At 37.4% G+C, this 19237-nt stretch overlaps 1 protein-coding gene across 9 annotated transcripts in view; it reads left to right on the top strand.

Moving 5' to 3' along the window:
• Positions 1 to 19237, top strand: part of LOC105445793 (vinexin-like) — a 100729-nt gene that overhangs the window by 53730 nt on the left and 27762 nt on the right. For all 9 annotated transcript variants that reach the window (XM_030979951.1, XM_030979952.1, XM_030979945.1 and 6 more), the window contains one exon: positions 4272 to 4583. In XM_030979951.1, coding sequence (XP_030835811.1) covers positions 4272 to 4583 — 312 coding nt within the window. The remainder of the gene's footprint in view (positions 1 to 4271; positions 4584 to 19237) is intronic.

Below are 19237 nucleotides of genomic sequence, written 5' to 3'. Positions count from 1 at the left end.
CACTTTGAGGCTTCTGGTCAACATGGACAAGTCTCTGACACTTACAGTCCAAGCTTGTCTAGCAGCCAGGAGGTCCAGTCTCGCCCTTCCTTTGGGGTGGCCACGAGTCGCCAGTTACCACCATTTTACACCAGTAGGGAGAGTGAAGAGTATAGCCACTCACCAAGCGTAGGGTCTCTGTCATCCCAACAGTCACAGAGAAACTGTGTTGTGGACGATGATACCGGTGAGGCGTACTACCGATCTGCATCCTGCAACCCTCCTCCTCCACTCAGTGATGCCTTTGATGATGATGATGACCCCTATGACGACCCTTATCTCTACCCAGGTATTTCTTTGCGCTGTAGTTTGTGGTTTTCTCCCTCTCACTGGATGAAGGGAAACCTTGTGCAGTGAAAATGCTTCCTGTCAGCTTCTGTTTGGATTACATTGTTAGTGAGAGTTCTGCCTATCTCAGATAGAATTATAAACATCAGAGCCTGCAATGTAATTATTGTATTTTGGGATGAAGAAATGAAGACTTGAAGTGAGTGTTTGGGATTGATTTTGATTCAGATAATGTCCTACATTGTATAAAAGATACAAATCATGGCCTCCGATTGTAAGCCCTTTGAAGAAAGAAAACGATTTGAATGAAAAACAGAAGCTGACTACTCTTGCCATTCCAAAACAATATATTTCAACATTTGCATGATGTTCTGCTGCAGTAGTCACACCAACTGGGTGCTGTGAGATGAAACGGGAAAACAGCTCTTGCCAGCAATTCACTGCTTTCAGCAATACAAGTCAATCTTTGGTTCGCACAAACACTCTACCTGCTTGATGTTGATTTGTTTGAACATGCCAACTATTTTGTGAAAGGTTATCGTTGTGGAGAAATACGGGAATACCTTCTCTGTCTCTTTTCTGCTTTTGCACTTGAAATGATTTGTTCTGTACCTGTCCAAGACTACATGTACACATGTATAACTAGTCATCTTCACATGTATATCTAGTCCTCTTCTGTGGTCTGTTATAGTCTCTAAATTTTCATTCATTTGTCTTAAATGTGACTTTTTTGTCCACACACTTTAGTAACCATTCATTGCTTTCGTAACCCTTTCTTCTTTCAAAATTCTGTACGTAAATCTTCACTTGTGTTAATGTCTTGGAAGAAAAGGTGCATCCTTAATCACTTCTAAAGCATTTTTTTCATCCTGCCTTCCTTCTTAAATGAATGACCGTTTCCCATCACTTGCAGACTTAATACTAGTGTCTGCTGAGTGCCAGAAGGGTGTTATTTCATTGATACATGTATGAGTTTAATAACGTCCTTGTTGTCCTCAGCAGACAATATTTTGCTCTATGCAAGTGGATAAAAGTGCATACTGATTTTGCTAGGCAGTAGTAAAGTGTAGCAAATTGAAAGGATTGATAAATCATCGAAGGAACTAATACAACTGGAAAATAATCTTTAAAATGTTATGCTGCCGAATAAGCATTGATGCATTGACTGTCTGGGAACATTGGAATCATGAATATAAATTGAATTGTATGTTGAGTGTCAGAAGGGCTTTGACTCTATGATAATGTCTATGAGATTTCACCTTCTGGCTCTTAGCAGAATAAAAAAGCACATCACTTTAAAAATCTACTATTATTCTGTGCATTTCAAAAAGTACTATATCCGCCTGATATTTAGTTCATGTAAACCTTATCGTGCATGACTATCTGTGTTCCTATCACTGCATGTAGTCACTCTGATAGTCACTCTGATGTAGTCACTCTGGATGTAGTCACTCAGATAGATAGTCACTATGATTAGTCACTCTGATAGTCACTCTGATAGTCGCTATGATAATCACGCTGATAACCACGCTGAACCAGACAGAATGAATCTATTCGGTAACACATTTAATGGAATTTATATTAAACATTTACAGTGACCATTCATTCGTCCTGACATTGAAAATATTTGAAATGATGAACTCCTCTAGCTCTCAAATCCATTGTATAATGATTGACCATCCATATTGAAATGTAGTGTTAATAATAATAATAATAATAATAATAATAATAGTGCAAACTTATAGAGCGCACACACCGTCCATCATAATCTTTATGAAAGAGAAGGAATAGATATCCCATGCTAAACCTGATGCAGTGAAAAAATGGAATGATCTACAATGTACATGTACTACAAATAATTACTACATTGTGATTCTAATTATTAGGGCCTATGACAAAAGGCTAACATGATTGTAGCATGTTGTCACCTAAGAGCTGGAATAGCGTTAAATCCTATCATTCTACACATAGTCAACATCTCCCTGACTCATTGATGATAATATCATTACTAAAGCATCTGGATGCACTTTATATGAAGTTAGAAAGGTGTACACCATCCCAGAAACACTTGCAACATTTCTCAATATATTTGTATAAGTTTTTTTTAAGTGGATAAAAGGGTAATGGAGGGTTATTGAAAAAAAAGTGCATGAACTATACAAAAATCACCTTTTGCTAGAAGCCTTCAAAACTCAATGTCATTTTCACTCTTTTAGAGTTGTGCACTTTTTCCTTGGAGCCGTTGACTTTGAATCATCTCCAATAAAGATCAAACTGCTTTTTATTATCATTTAAGGCTGTTTTCGCCTTCATGATTTCTATTTTAAATATCCTCCGCTGCAACTTCTTTATAAATTATGCATGGCTGTATTTAGCAATAATAAATCATGCAACATTTGCACAACTCAATTTTAACTTTGTCTTGTCGATCAAATACAATAACTGTTGAATTAGTCAATGATTTCTCATTATGCTGACTGCTGAGAGAAATCTTAATTGTTTTTATTAAGATTTGAGTCTCACAAGAGAAATACATGTAGGGTTATTATAAATATTCATTTAGCCTAAAGCACTAGCAGTACAGTGTACTTCTGTTATGCAACTGTTCACTAACAAAAGATTTAAAGGAAATACAAAATCATTTACCCCTTATTTATGTATGTATGTTATTGAATGTTTAATTTTTAATGGGTGAGTATTTGAAATTTGTGAAAAAAACACACTTGTCGTGATGCAGGTAGTAGCATTTGTCTTTTTTGTCTTAGTGGCAAATTGTCTTTTATATCTCACGTTACATGTATTTCTCTGTGAAAATACACCATACTTCCAAGCAGTTTTAATGTTTCTGTCTTTTTAATCGCCCTTTTTTTTTTTTTTTAAACATTTTTTCAATGATTATAATTTAATTGTTCTTATTATATGTGTATTATATTTGTGAAATGTGCATATTAAGAATTTTGATAAACTTGTGGTTTTAAATGCTTTGTGAATGTAAAGTGTTGTGCATGATATTTTTTGGCATATATTGCATGTGCATGCTGTTTTTTCTCAGTTGACTTATGTCATTTTATCCTTTCATTCTTATTTTCTGACAAAAGGAATCAATGTTTTGCATTTTGCGTGATTTGCATTTTGCATTTTGGGATGAAAATGATTTGCGATCAAACCCCCTTTCATTTGAAATTTATTTGCTTTTGCTTAAACATCTTTCATGAAATATTCCAAAGTATTTTTAGTAAAAAACAATCCAGATTATCAGATGATCATAATCCTCATTACTTTGCTCATTTTACATTAGCATACCACATACAGATCATTATGTCTAATGAACATTTAGACCGTTATCATTTTTTTCCAAATCATTTATAGATAATCACACAGTTGTCAACATATACCTCAAGACCAACATTTGTAGAAATCTTCTCGATGATATTTCATACACAAGTCCTGAACCAAAATGACATTTGGGGAATCTGAAGATGATTTTTTTTTTTTCTTTTTTGGAACTCTGCAGTTTGTGGTTGCTTCGTCTTTTAAAAAAAATCCAGTGCCTATCAAGTATTTTGATAAGGAGGAATATCGCAGGAATGAAAACAGTTTTGTATTAAGATTATCATTAGAATCTTAATAGGAAGCAACACTTCTTACCCTAATAAAGACAGTATCACTGCGACAATCTAAAAAGCGAGAGTTTTCTTCTTTTGATGAAGGTTTTATAAAAGTGTTGTACATTTGATACAGGGTAGAAATCGATGAAATTGACAAGTAACCCATGACTGTGAAATCGTGTGATCGCTCTTCGTTATTAAAATGATCATCCATAAGCTTTAACCTACACATGTACTAAATAGTAGTCAGACATCATGCATTTATATAATTGTCTTGTGATCATGACTGTATAGACCATGTCCCCCATATTTTGGTACTAATCTACCCCCTAACAGAGACCAAGACATCCACAGCAGGCCCAATTCAGCCTTCATTACAACCTCCATCAAACCAACAACCTCCTACAACAACATCTTCACTATCCTCTCCGTCGCCCTCGTTGTCCCCCGCCTTGCACGGCGCCCCGCCTCCCATCACGGGAGGGGGGTTTGCCGACGGGGTGGTTCTGAGGACAGGGTTGACACGGAGCGCCTCCCTCTCACGGACGACGGGGTTGCCGAAGAGGAGGCAGCGGTATAGCGAGGGAAGCGGGCTGACTGCTGCTCAGAGACTTGGGATAAAGACCCCGCCCCCAGCAAGATTATCAGGTGCATGCTTCATTTCATTCTCCTTGGAACACCTTACTCCTCCCCCTCCCCCTCCCCCTCCCCCATCCGCATCTAAATAACTCTACCCACCTATTAATGGCATTATCCCTCCTTCAAATTCCCCCTTCAAATTCCCCCATCCATTGATTTGATGACTGATTTTCAGCCCCCATAAGGCTTTTGACTGTAGGGTCCTATTTGTCAGGTCATCCATGTACGTATCATTGCTCTGCCATTTGAACATCCTTGTAAATTATCCAAATATTGTTGTTTCTTTCGCAACATCCCCCCCCCCCCCCAAAAAAAAAAAAAAAAAAAAAAAAAAATTGTATTAAAAAAAAATGTATTAAAAAAAAAAAATGTATAAAAAATCCCAATAAAAAAAAATAATGTTGGTATATTTTTTATATTGAATAAAGACAACAGAAATTAATGAATAGTGCATTAGAGAAATAACAAAACTTGTCTCCTGAAAGACAAGTTGTGAGAATGTCTCAAACAAACTTACATTATGTGCATTTTTCAAAGCAAGGTTATTGTGAATGATTGCTGTAAAGAGCCTTTTCATTCTACAAAAGTGCTGCACATAGTTTGAAAGTGGCAAGTGTAAATATATTGTCAAGGACTCTGATCCTAGACCAGTTGATCAACTGCCTGTGATTTATCCATTAGACCCTAATTTATTTGTTTGGAGGGAGGAGGGGGTTCTATTATCACCTCCCACCTGCCATTTCATTTCATCCCTTTCCATTTAAAAGTTCCCTGCAACTCATTTGATTCCTTTCTTATTTTATTTTGCATCAACTTCAGGAATATTCCTAACAGAGCTCAAATATATCAATCAGCTTTCATGAAGATACAGGATGTGTGCATAAAAGTGAATGTAATGATTCACTACATTCCCTCATTTTGATATAGAACATCTCAAATTACATCAAAATCACTGAACTTCAAATTGAGTCCTATAGTTTTCAGCATCATACTGCATACAAATCATGATTTAAATTAAGACATTCATACATTAGTTTCATGAATATTTCAAGCTCTGTTATACGTTAGAAATCATTCCATTTTATGCTCCACCTTGTACCTTCATTTCAAGCTAAAGGGAGAAGGAACAAAAAAAGAAAAAGGAAAGAAAAGGATAGATGCCCAAATTGCAAAAAAGCTGAATATACTGCATGTTATAATTTGATTTCATTCATTCAATTCCATTTCTGCATGTTTTAATTTGCTTCCTCTTTTGCAGGCTGAGAGTTTGTTTGTTATTTGTTCATTTTGATGCATTTTGTTTGCCATATTTTTATGATTTCTTTTATTTAAAATGCTACATGTTTTAAATGTTTAATGGATTATGTGCTGCTTTATTCTTTTCTATGATTTCAAGTGAATTATATATTATTTATATTTACGATTTTTTTTCTTATTTTTGTATATTCATGTGAACTGATTTTTATTGGATGGGTTCATTAAACATTTCAAACATATATGTTTAGAAGGATGATTGCCTAAGTGATTTTGTTAAAACTATTACAATATCTTGTTTTATTCCTCTTCTTGCCTCCTACAGTATTTCAATTGATATCCATTGTGAAATGAAACGTTGCTCACTTTCGTTGGATATAGAAATTGTTTTCATTTCCAGATAACAGTGCTTAATACAGAAGTATGATATAGATTTTTAAGATGTTTTTTCCCCATTTATTTTGTTACTATCATTTTCAAGACATTTTTCTCAATGATTGTTTGTTATTGTATGTGTGCATGTGTGCGTGAATTAAGTAAAACTCAACTAATTCAATAATGCATATGATTATCATTACTATTAAGGTGAAAGAGTTAGAATTTAGTAATAGGGCAGCAGTTAAAGAAGAAGTATTCACAAAAAGTGCACCAAATCCATCCTCAGTCAAAGTCCATCTCACATAGACATGATTTCAGCCATGTATATCTCTGTTACTGATTATTTTTCAACTTACAAAAAAATTAGCTTGCAGTAAACTTTAAGACATTGTTTCTCTGTTGTGAGATATATTATCTGCTGCCATCTTGTGTCAGGAAGAAAGTGTATTGACCCCCAACTGTTATGATGATCTGTGAGGGTTTTGCTGCAATGAAAGTGGTAAACTCATCAATCTTCACCAATCCACATCGAAAATATAATCCCAAGCTAAACCAAAGTTTCAATCACACATATGAAGTTGGCTGCTGCAGGGAAAGTAAAACACTCATATTTTGACCTATTTGAAATATAAACCCAGACTTAACAGAACTGTTTATACCTCAATCACACAATTAAAATGGAATTGAGGAAAAAACTGTAATACTAGACAGGTTCACTGTCCCCCCAAATGGTGAAAAATGAATGTGTTGGGATTCCTTTAGGTCCCATGCACTAAAATTCCTGAAAGATCGCTCTATTCCATGATCATGTGTCTCGTTTCTGTGTCTTTATATGGACTAGCAAGTCTGTTGACATGTATTGAAGAAGAAGAAAAAGAAGAAGTGTGAAGTTGGTTTGATGGTGTAAATGAGTGTGAACAGCACTCCTGGATTGGTGCTGCTGCTGCAATGAAAGTGGTATACTCAAGTGATGACCCATGACTATGACTACGGCCCCTGCAAATATGAACAGATGGTTCAAATTGTATACAGTAAAGGAAATTGAAAATGTGAAGCCCCTTTTTTCCAACTCCCCCCTCCCCTCGAAAATAGCTAAATGTTAAGCTCCGTCCATGAAAATGTTGTTAGAAATTATAAATCATTTCAAAACACAAACTATTTTCAGAATGATCAGATGTTGTTTTAAGGTAGAGGTATTGTTAAGCAATGTTTATCATGTTAGCAGTAATCAGCCATGCAGGGAAAAATATTTGATTTTTTTTTTTTTTTTTTTTTTTTTTTTTGGGGGGGGGGGGGCTACTTTTCAAGCTTGCTTGCATGAAAATTACACTCTTTAATTTGTTTTGCATTGAACTCTATGCAAATTTGGGGGGGCTCTTTTATGACTTTCGGGGGCTCTTTTTGGCTTTTCGGGGGCTAATTGGTCCCGAGCCCTGTGTATTTTTCCCCTGCAGTTATGTGCCAGTGTATCCCTTAGCCAACCTTAACCTTGATGAATCCCCTTGCATGTCAATATAGCCCACACCTACCAGATAACAAATGAAATTATTTAATGAAAGATCTGCGTTGGTTAGTGTTGAGAGATCTGGAAAGAGCATTATAACTCTCAACCGCTCACGCCTTGATTAAAAATGACAATGCTGATCAGCTGTACAGCTAGATAGTACAGCCCCAGGTTGAGATATTGCGCTAGGATTACTACCAAGGGTTGGCCAATTTAGAAGGAAAATCAAGCGCTACAACCACTGAAGACGACAGAAGCTTTATGAGCCAATAATCTTGCATTTGGGGATAGCAAATTTTGTGGAAACTCGGCAGGAGAATTGCTTTCTGTATTCAGGTTTGGGAGCTTATTACTCTTTGATACTTCAAAGGGGGTAGTTCCCCTTCCTCTCTTTCCCTTATCCGTGGACTTGTCGGAAACAATTAGCAAGCGTTATTTGAGGTATATCAGGACCATAGTGAGGATAGCTTGAGGAGTGCTTAATAGTGCGGCAAGTTACATAACAGATTTTGGTGCGGTTTAATGTTTGTTGGTGTCACTTTATAGGCCAGAGACCTCTGAAAAAAAATACACCAGTGTTGAAAGAACGGCAGCCAAAACCTCTTCTGATTTTCTTAACCAACTGGTGTAATTATGATTGATACAGCTCATAATCTTTGCAATTAATTGGGCTTAATTGATGAAGAAGCCAGTGCCATTGTACCCTTTCCTTCGCTATAGACCCATCTATTGAAATTGTTGTTGGGTTAAGTACATAGCAGAGATCTATTTCATGGAATAATTCATTCATGCTTGTTTGAGGATATACATTCAACATTCTTCATGCATTCCGCCATCTGGGACTCGCATGTCAACTTTCAAGGTAACTCTCTCTTTTTCTTCTACATGAAGTTATTAATTACCTCTCTTCTGTTTTATGATGTTAATTTAATTAATACACCTGGTATATGTATTTAAGCTTAGGCAATATAGTGCTGTGATAGTAACTCAAGAGAAAAAGGAAATGTTTTTCACAGAGTTGTATGCATGTAAGGCTGTAGAGGCATACATGTAGATAGCTGAGAGTACCAAATGTAATGATGTATCTTGTTTTCTCACTGTTTTAGCAAAAAGAAGTTTGGAACTCTTGTGATTGTAATTTTGAGTTAAAACCTGAAAGCTCAGAAAAAGGAAATGGTTGATGGCTTGAAATGCATTACAAAATAACATAAAATCAAGCTCTTGAAATACTGAGAGAATATTTGGAGTTCTTCAATGAAAAAAAAAGTCTTTTGTACGATATTGAAAAGTAAATTAATCTTGACCCCATTAATTTAGTATATTCCTTTCCTTGAGAAAGTTTGTCATTTATAGGGGCAAAGTTAGGTTGAAATTGGGTCTTTGGTCACATTTAAGTTTAGAATAGGTGTACAGTTGTTTTTGATCCAGGATTAAAGGTAGGAAGGTGGTTAGTAGTACTTAGGTTTGCAGAGGCTTGCCACATCTCTACCTTTATCACCCCGCAACTGACCTCATGAAGCCCATGTTGCCGGGCTTTGAGTGTGACTGCACCCATGGTTTTGTGTATTTGAAGCACATGGCTTGCTATCACTGTGAAGCATGTAAGACTGTTGTATCAATCATCAGCCCGTCTATCTGAGCTTATATGGGTCTGACAGGGGTCTCTTCAGTGCATTGCCTAGTGGGGTGCCATCATCTTAACAAGACTTCACTTCTCACATGGTCTCTGTGGAGCCAGAAGGGCATTAAGGACCCCCCCCCCCCCCCAGCAGACAATATTAAAGGGACATTTCATTCTTGTTTCAGCTGCTACAAAAAGTGCATTGGACATCAAGAAAAACATATCTCTGACAAGTACTAAGTAGTAATGCTTTGTATTGGATCATCATCTTAAATTACATTTCTAGCTTCTACACAATAATTCAGGTACCCCCCCCCCCTCCCCCCAGTAGAATTTGAAAAAATAAATGAAAAAATAAAAATGGATAGTGACCCAATATTTTCTCAAATAACATTTGCTCTGGTGACATTCATTCAGGGTCGTATTTTGTAAAAAAAATTAAGGTTAGGGTTTTAAAAGAGGTGAAATTTGATTTTACATGTGGGTTTGACTTAGGTTTAGGATTAAAATAAGTTGAGTGCTTAGTCAGGATTGAATTAGAAATTTGGTAAATGTAAACAAAATTGACCATTGTTCATCAGAGCATGTGTCACATAGAACTGGAGGTGTTTTGACTTATCATCAGTGCCAAATGACAGTCATTGTTATAAGCTGCTGAAATCCTTGCTTCTGATTGGTTATCAGCGGATGTGTCACTGATTAGTGATTTTGTCACTTGTCACTGAAAAAAGGCTTTGTGAAACGGGTCCCTGGCCAGATGGAAGGTTCATAACATAAGTAGGCTATCGGTGCTTATGTTGGTGATGTAGGGGTCTCTCCGGTTCATTGCCTAGTAGGGGGGCCATCTTATATTGATGAGTGACACCGTCTGATGTAGGTAGCATGGACCATCTTTGTAAACCATCATGTTAAGGGGTCAGTGACACAAAGACGTAAGTCCATTTTGGCCATTTTGAGAAAAAGTGGTCTATGTGTCACTGAGCAATTGGCCCTTAAGGAGTTAATTCTACGTTTCACTAGCCATTGACTTCAATGGGGTGTTGGATGGAGTTAAGTCTTTGTGTTTCCTGGAAAGCCAACATTTTCCCGAAGATTTTGATATCAAATACTCATTTTGGCAAAATATGGAGCTACGTCTTTGTGTCACTGAACCCTTGATGTACATTATTAGGAATAGAAATGGATGTCAGAACGATTAACTGACTGCTAAGAAAGCAAAATAATATATGCTAGGAGAAAAGCATGAAATGGATTTATGACTTTTAATCCTCTTGTAAGGCCTAGATAATTGTGGACTAGTGTCTCGCTAGAGGGCACCAGCACATCTCCTTGGTTTTGAACCCTGGACCTCTAGGGTAAACAAGACCACTCAACCGTCGCATTTAAAGTGCAAGCAATCAAATGTTTGTTGTTTTTTACAAAAGGGAGATGGGCTTTAATCCAATGCTGAATATATATTGGAATTGACTAAATCAAGTTATTTCAGTTTCAAACAGTTTAATGTATTCATTTAATCCACATGTGAACTTTCCTTAAAGAATTAGGCCTTTGAAAAAAAATGTTGTATTGCCCTTTGCGACCGACCCTAGAATCTTGAAATCTACCGTCGGCTTTTCTTTTACCGTTTTTTTTTAGAGAAAACAAAATATTAAGGCATTCAAAACTGAGAAAATCAGCCGTAAGAGGGAGAAGAAAAAAAGGGGAAAAAGGTTGGGAAAAAAAAAATTCGGACTGACCGACCCTTGTTTTGGCACCTGTTTTGGCACCTAAAGGGCTAGGCCTTATTTAATCTTCAGCTTCTTTTGTATCTAAACACTTCATTTCATGTCGGTGGTGTTCTGTTGATTTGTTCCTTGATTATGCAACAGTTTCATATCTACCTTAGAAAGCATATCTTGGATTCAAATTGGCTCATTTTTGTTGAATTATTTCCCCATTGTAAGAGGTGTTTTCCTTTCTCCCTCAATTGTAGCCCAACCTTCCTCAAATACTTTGAAATCTGCGCTTAAAACCAACTTAAAACCAGCGCCTTAAGTTGGTGGCCGCACACAACGACACACCTCCAGTTTAAACACCTTTACGGAGTCTTTTGGAGGAATCTTACCAAGTACCAAGATTGTGTGAAGTTATAGTTACAATATTACCATTAAGGGATTGATAGCTGAGACACTTGTCATCTCAAAAGGAAATGGTTCAAATTTGCTCATTTTTGTTGAATTATTTCCTCATTTTAAGAGGTGTTTTCCTTTCTAAGAGAAAGTGTTAGTGCTGCCATGTGTGAAAAGAGTTGCAATTTTGCCATCAATGCTATAAAGAACTTGGCATAAAAGTGGGTTATCAATTTGTAATCTGAAGTCTACAGACTACTATATTGTTCCATTGTTAGTTGTAGGGGTGTTCACATTCAAGTTCATGCGAGGGACTCTAGCCTGGACTTTGCTTCCCTTTTAAATAGCTTAGCTACGTACCATGATTATGTACTATGTAATGGAGGTGAAGTTTATCCAATTATGTTGTAATGGCTTGATTGAAGAGTGGTTTATTCATTTCAGAGGCTTGTAAGCTGAGCTTTAGATGAAGGCCACTCGTAATTACCGCTTGCTTTCGTGTGCCTCTCCTGCAACTACGAACATGACTGTATTCCTTAGGTTGTACAGGTCAACTACGTGATACAAACTTTGTTTTTCCTAGATACTTAAAGTAGTGCAGACAGTTGGCAATCAAAACATTTGATAGAAGTTGCTATTGTAGAAATAATAGTTACAGTATTCAGTTCAGATACATGTATGAATACATTGCACTCCCAAGAACAAGAATACATATCTTAGTTTTTAAACGATCAAATTAGGTCAAGGACCCCACTTTAAATACATTGAGTACATGTACATGTATGTGTTTGCCTAGCTTGATAATTAAGTAATGTTCTACTGTGCACATATTCTTTACTCATTCTAAAAACCTGGCACTATTTCAATTGATTTAATGAATAAAATATAAATTGAGTTTCATTTTGTTGTGCAAATCATTGCAGTTTTGTACTGTAGGACTAGGACATCAAAGATATACTTTGGAAGAGGTGTTCATTTTATTTTATTTTTTATGATAGTATATTCAGATTGGAAGAAAAGGACAAAAAACCTTCCAAATGTCAGAAACTTGAAGATTCTCTAGATTTAGCAATAATAGAAACTGCTGTGCATAAAAGTGCATCGAGAGTGCACTTGAAATATGACAAAATGGATCGGATAACAAACAATGCCTGAGTGAAAGTATTCCCCTATGTTCAGCCACATGCATCCCCATCGGACTGGTAACCATATTTCAACCTCATGGTGCTGCATACCTCTGCATTAGAGTTCAAGTGAGAAAAGGTCACCAACACATGTCCTCAAGAGTCCTTACTTCTTAAGCAGAATGCACCAAATCATGTTAGCTGAGTGCTGCATTTAGACACATTTATGTGCAGTGTTTAGAGCATTTAGAGGAGGAAAATTGATGGGAACATGTTCGACAATGTTTGATTTATCTTCATACCACTGTAGTGTGGCATGTTTTCTTATGGTTGTCCTGGTTGGATAAATCATTTTGTCTTGTTTTCTGGTGGATATTAACAATCATGTTTCTTGAACGTGTGAAAATTAGGATGATTATTTGACCGGAAACAAAGGCAATGCTTTGTTAGTTTCATCTGATTGCCGATCAAGTTGGAATCCTTCAGTGGAAACACATCATTCTCTTTCCTAATGGATATCATCTAGCAAATTATGACCTTATATGCTTCAAAGTGTATCATATGTCTTCCGGTTTTGAGATGTATATTTGGAGGAAAAGTAGATTAAGGTGTTCATCTTTTAGCTGTTTAACAGAACTTGTGCATCATCTAGACAAGTCATTTTGCAGAATAATTTCTCTTGTTTATAAAAATGCTGTAAAGTGCAGTCATGTGCTTCTTGAGTATGCTGGATACTTTTTATTATTCGCAGTTTGATTATTTGGAAGATATTTGTTGATTTGTTATCTTTGGTGGTAGAAAGCATGAAGCCAATTTTGTGGTTCTGTCACTGACTTCCTCTCAGAAGGACTTTTTCATTTCCTCTCTCACTATACCACAATAAAGAGCTTTGCTGCTCAGCCTGCATGGAAGAAAGATGGATGCATGGTGGAATCTCTTTTATCAGATTTCGGATATTTGCTCCAGATTCATGTCACTGGCAGTGAACTTTTCAAATGGCAAGAGGTTATGTGTGTGTCTCGATCAAGGAGAACATTGTTTTCTTGAGATTCCTTAGGTATTGAAATGCGGAAGGAGAGAATGCCGATCTTTACCTGCTCTTTTGTTATTGTTTAGAGTAATTGAAGGGGATTTTCATCATTTAAGTTGTCCTTTTTTTAATATGAAAAGTACAGACTCCATGTTCTGTCATTTGATAATTTAGAACCTTATCAATTATATCTTTTCCCTTTCAATTTCCTATCATTTCTGTTATTTCTTTGTATTTTCTCTTCATAAGTATTTGCTATTGTTAGGTTTCATTTAGGCCTAGCCTCCTACTTTCTCTCTGTCTATGCAGCTCTCTCTCTCTCTCTCTCTCTCTCTCTCTCTCTCTCTCTCTCTCTCTCTCTCCTCCATTTTCTCTCTCTCTCCCTCCCCCTCTCATCCCCCTCTGCCTCTCACAACTCGTCTCTTCTTGATTTTCCTCTATTACAATGTCTCTCTAGTTCTCACTGTCTCTCTCTCTCTATCTCTGTCTGTCTCATATCTTTCTCTATCTATCCCAAGTATTGGGTCTCACCTTTTGTCATTCCTTCTACCTTTTCCTCTCATTTTTCTATTATCGTGTTATATGTATGCAGCTCATGTCTCACAATGCTATGTCAATATTGCCTTGCTGTCTCATCCTCTCCGAATCCTCTCTCGTTCTTACCAACCAAAATTGATGCCACTTTGAGAAACGGGGTGAAGGCCAGACTGCATTTGGAAACCATCTAAGCTCTAATGCCCGACTTCTCAGCCATTTACCAAAGTGCATATTTTCATTTCATGAACTGAGTAGCCATAAGAGAGAAGGCAATATCATTCCTTCATGCTGAATATTGCATGCTAGTTGCAACTCACTTAAGGAAAGTGCGGCATCATTTGATAGCTTCAGGTTGTGTTTTAGTAACTCAAAATGACAGTGATATCAAGTGTCCAGAAGCTTGAAGTACACTTGAAAAGGATGGCTGTTTGGGATGGGCATGTTTATATTGCTATTAGATTATTATCTTTCTATATAAGAGGGGTGTCATACAGATTTTCTTTACAAATTATACAACTTGTTCTATATATACCCCGTTAGTTGGTCTTTGTTAATTTCAAATACTGAGTCTAGGATGGTTCAGCAACACTAGCTTATAAATGACACACACAAAATTGAATAATATGTTATTAAAGATCAAACATAATCGGTGTATTACAGGGTAATACACTACAGGGTTTCTTTACAAATTATATAAATTGTTCTTTTTATACCCCCCTTTAGTTGGTTAACACTATCTTATAAATGACAGACACACAAAAAGTGAATAATATATTACTAAAGATCAAACATAATTAGTGTATTTTATTTTGTGATATCAAATTTTATGAAGACACACCCTTTTTCTAAGATACATCATGCCTGTAATTATTCTTCATATCCTTTGACATATGACTTATTGATGAGTACATAGTGATATAATAACATAGGTATCTTGACTTTCTTTTACTTTCTTTTACTTTCATTTTCACGCAAGCTTATCAAGTTATTACTGCACGCTTCCAATAAGAGCAGTCAATTCACTGTATGTCCGCTTGGGATCATTGATCTTAAATCCCCGTCATTGAAAAAACCTCAATATGCTGGTTAAGATACGCCAAGGCAGTCTCCATCTAAAATGTTAGTGATATCTTTACATTATAAATTTGATAAGTGATGCAACTGTTTTGAGCATTGCAATAACTTGAAATACAGTGTCTATCAATTCCCTGGAGAACATAATGTGTTTGATATCTTGTTATCACTTATCAGATGTAAGCATCAATGTTTGAGGATTTGATTTATTGCTTAGCAGTACCAGTTTTGATTTTGATATCTCACGTGGTGCTTGCTTGTCTTGGCTAACTTGCCTTTCATGCTGTGATCTGAGTTACCCTATACATTTTCAAATGTTGAGTAGCATCTTTGAGGTGTAAGTTTTTATTCTGGTCCCCTCATTAATACTTGGGACTAATTTTTGTCCCGGCATATAAATGCTGACTCATCTCTTTAAGGCATATGATGAGTGGAGGGGCCCATCCCTGGGCGCTAATGACTGCTGATAGTCAAACACTGATGAGATGACCCATGTTATAGGAATGTTCCTTGCCTATGTGATACTGTCATCTCTCAGACGATCGCTGGCTCTGATCATAGTCGGAGAGGATTTATTTAGATGCGCCGTGTCTTACTGTATTAGTGCCATGCCTGCATCAGGCTTGCAGGCGTGGGATAAGTGTCGCTGAAATCATTTTTTGATTCTGGTCATATTATACGGTGGATAAATCATGTTTTGGTGATGTATATTGTGCAACTATCAGCGATATCTGTCTACAGTGCTGGATTACTGTAATGACCTTGTGCTCTTCTGCTTTTGCTATGGACCAATAGCAAATTCTCAGACATTCCAAATTATGTGAAATTTATTTGACGGTTTGCTCGTGTCAGGACGAAGAGAATAAAAAAACATTTTCTATTGCTGGAAACGTGATGTTAGGATTGTGATACTACTTGAAGAAGACATTCAAAAGTAATATAGGCTGATGTAGAATTTAATATTTCTACCCCATTATAAACCTGTCATGTATTATCATTCTCAGTTGATACAAGTGAAACTGTTTAGCAGTCGGTCATAACTACCCCTATTGCAGTCGCTCGCGCTGACTCTTCAGTCCAATTGCTTATTGAAAGATGTGTTTATACACCCATCTCAAGGTTATCCTAAAGGAATTTAGAATGTGGGGGCAGTCTTTACTTCACCCATAGCAACCCGATGCTGACCCGCTGACCTGTTGGAATGCTTGTATCGATGTCCAATGATCACAGTTGCAGGCCATGGACCATTGTTGTTGTTTTTGTCCGCACATTTTGTCATTGCAATCCCTTCATTAGCCTGTCGGGCCGTGGTGCATACACTTTCAGCCAATCGACATTCCAACGTCCATTGGACGCCCTGAGGAGTAAACTCATTTGAACGCTCTCTAGATCTCAACCCACGGAAGCTCATCTGCAGCTGATTTCTATCGAAGCAGAGGATGATATTCACCCAAGCCTTCAGGCAGTTCTCGCCCAACAAGAAAAGTCTGTTTCATAACAACCCATCATTTGAGATGGTGCAGTACCCCCAGCGCCGCTCCAGCACGGAGGATCTCACCAAGGTAACGGCCGCCAAACCCCCCAGCGGCCGGACCAAGAGGAAAGTCATGCGAAGAACTAATACCGATCCAGGACCCCTCTCCGCTGATATCTTAACCATTCTGTTGGAGCAGATACCTCAGTGTCCCCCTCTTGGCTCTCTTTCTAAAAAGTCTGATCGTAATTCAGAATCGTCGACTTATAGAGCTCCTGCACCATTCCCAGTACCTGATTCTAGTGAACCAGCATCATCATCTGTAGCTACATCTACAGCACAAAGCTCTAATGACACGACCAGTGATGATGTCACAGAACCCGCCAAAGATCCAGTTGCTCCTCCTTTGCAGAAAACTAAATCACAAGTTAACTTACAAAGTTTGACAAAGCAGACAGGAAGCATGCCTGGACCTATCACAGCCCACGCGACATCGTTATCAACTCCGGCAGCTATGTCATCTTCTGTTTCAACATTACAATGTAAAGCGGGCGAGTCTGTAACCCCACCCGTTGCCATACCGATGTCTTCACCCCCTAAGGCCTCGTATCATCGGCAATTGTCCTCGTCGCTTCCAGATGAGTGTGATATGAGATTACGATCTTCATCGCTAGGGTCTTCTCCTTCCAAACCCTCATCTCAACACTTTGCGTTATCATTAAGCCAAACAACACCCTCACCTACAATGAGGACCGCTATACCATCTTCACATTCGCGGCTTTCCCCGGCATATGGACCCTCCGCTAACTCGTTGTCATGGCAACAGACTCCGAGCAGACCTCAAGTGATTGTAGCATCTCAGTACTCCTCCTCCTCATCGACTCCCCAGTCATTATGGAATCAATACACACCAGGTAGTTCATCATTATACTCTAGCACATCATCACCTGCATCATCATCGTATACATCATCTCTGTCATCATCATTCTTACCGTCATCATGGTCATCGTCATCGTTCTCGACTCCCACCACTACGACAGTGTCATCTTCACCATCATCTTACCAAACGGTTCAGACACCAAAAAAGTGGAAACCAGCGACTTTCAAACCTCCTCCCAGAACTTCATCCATCAAGAAACATGGTATTTCATTTCATTTTCATTTTTGTGCCTGGAAATGCAGTTCTATGACTATTAGAAATATGTGGCATTACTATTCTGATATCCAATGAAGCTATACAAAATATTGTTTAAGATAAAATAATGGTTATTTGTTAATGTATCTTTTTATTTCAATATTCATACGCCCTCAAATGATCAATATTCAGAATGAACATCTTCCATTTATTGATATTGAAACTATGATTTTATTGAATTCTTATTGTCACTTTAATAGTGTGTGACCGTTGAAAATTATCATGTAATTACTGGATTTTCAAGTAATTGTAGGCTTTGCATGGTGGTGCTGCAAAAAAAACTTGCTTTTGTGGTTCTACCATGTAAGAACATTAGCCTTATAAAATGCAGATAGACATGGCAAGTTAAGTCTTTTTAGATGCTTCAAATGTTTCTCAGCATTTCACCTTTTAAATGTTCAACAATAATGAATTCTGACTATTATCCTAATTCCTGGTATGTAGAAATTTTAGTGAATAACATGTGAAGGAAATTAATTTCTAAACTGTTATTACTTTATCTTTCACAAAGAGCAGTGGTGAAGCAAAAATACCTTTTTGCTTTAATGGAGCTTACATTGAAATATGCCTATGAAGTTGAGAAAACATAACATTTCATTTTCTAAAAGTGATTTCTAAATTGATAGCACCTGAGTATGTCTCATTAGTTCCTTCTTAGTTTTGAGTTGTTTACTCCATCGATCAAAGTAAACAGGATTAGAGAGAATCAAGACGAACTCTGCGTTCATTAAAGCAGAATCAACGTTCCTTACCATCTCCCATCGCATCCAATTTAAAACTCATTCCCCATGACATGACCAATATCCTACTTTATTTCTCCCGCTCTCTCGTTCCTAACTCTTGATCTATAAATAGAGCTACCTTTTACGTGCGATGCATGCCTGAGTCTTTGACGGCCATGGTCGTTCTGCTATATGGCCGATGTGGTTATTTGGTATTTGGGAGGCTGTGATATTGTTGTTATGGGTCATTGATACACTTTTATCCTTGCCTCCTACTGTTTGTGAGGTATTTGAATGAATACCAAGCCATGGCAATGACTTACCTCAATACAATAAAGTCATTTCTATAGCGCTCTTAGACCCCGTTCTCACTCACTTTGAAAGTGGTCTTAGTTAGACCGCTCCAGACCGCTCCAGAGGAACGGGTCTTGAGGAACGGTTTTGCGAGCGTTCACACTCCGAGAAGTTTTTATGGCTCAAACCGCTCCACGAGTCAAAGTGGTCTTGTTGCTATGGCAGCTCAGGTAGGCGGGTCAATTTTTTCGCGCGCGGAATCCAAACCCTATGTCACCTGATGTCCCGTTCGCGACGCGTCCCGTATACATGTATATGTGTAGTGCCTGCCCGATCGCTCATCGCGCA

Source organism: Strongylocentrotus purpuratus, unplaced genomic scaffold (genome assembly GCF_000002235.5).
Source record: "Strongylocentrotus purpuratus isolate Spur 01 unplaced genomic scaffold, Spur_5.0 spur5_scaffold_10, whole genome shotgun sequence".
NCBI classification, from domain to species: domain Eukaryota; kingdom Metazoa; phylum Echinodermata; class Echinoidea; order Camarodonta; family Strongylocentrotidae; genus Strongylocentrotus; species Strongylocentrotus purpuratus.
The sequence above is the reverse complement of the archived record's forward strand: the minus strand, read 5'-3'. Positions and strand labels throughout refer to the sequence as shown.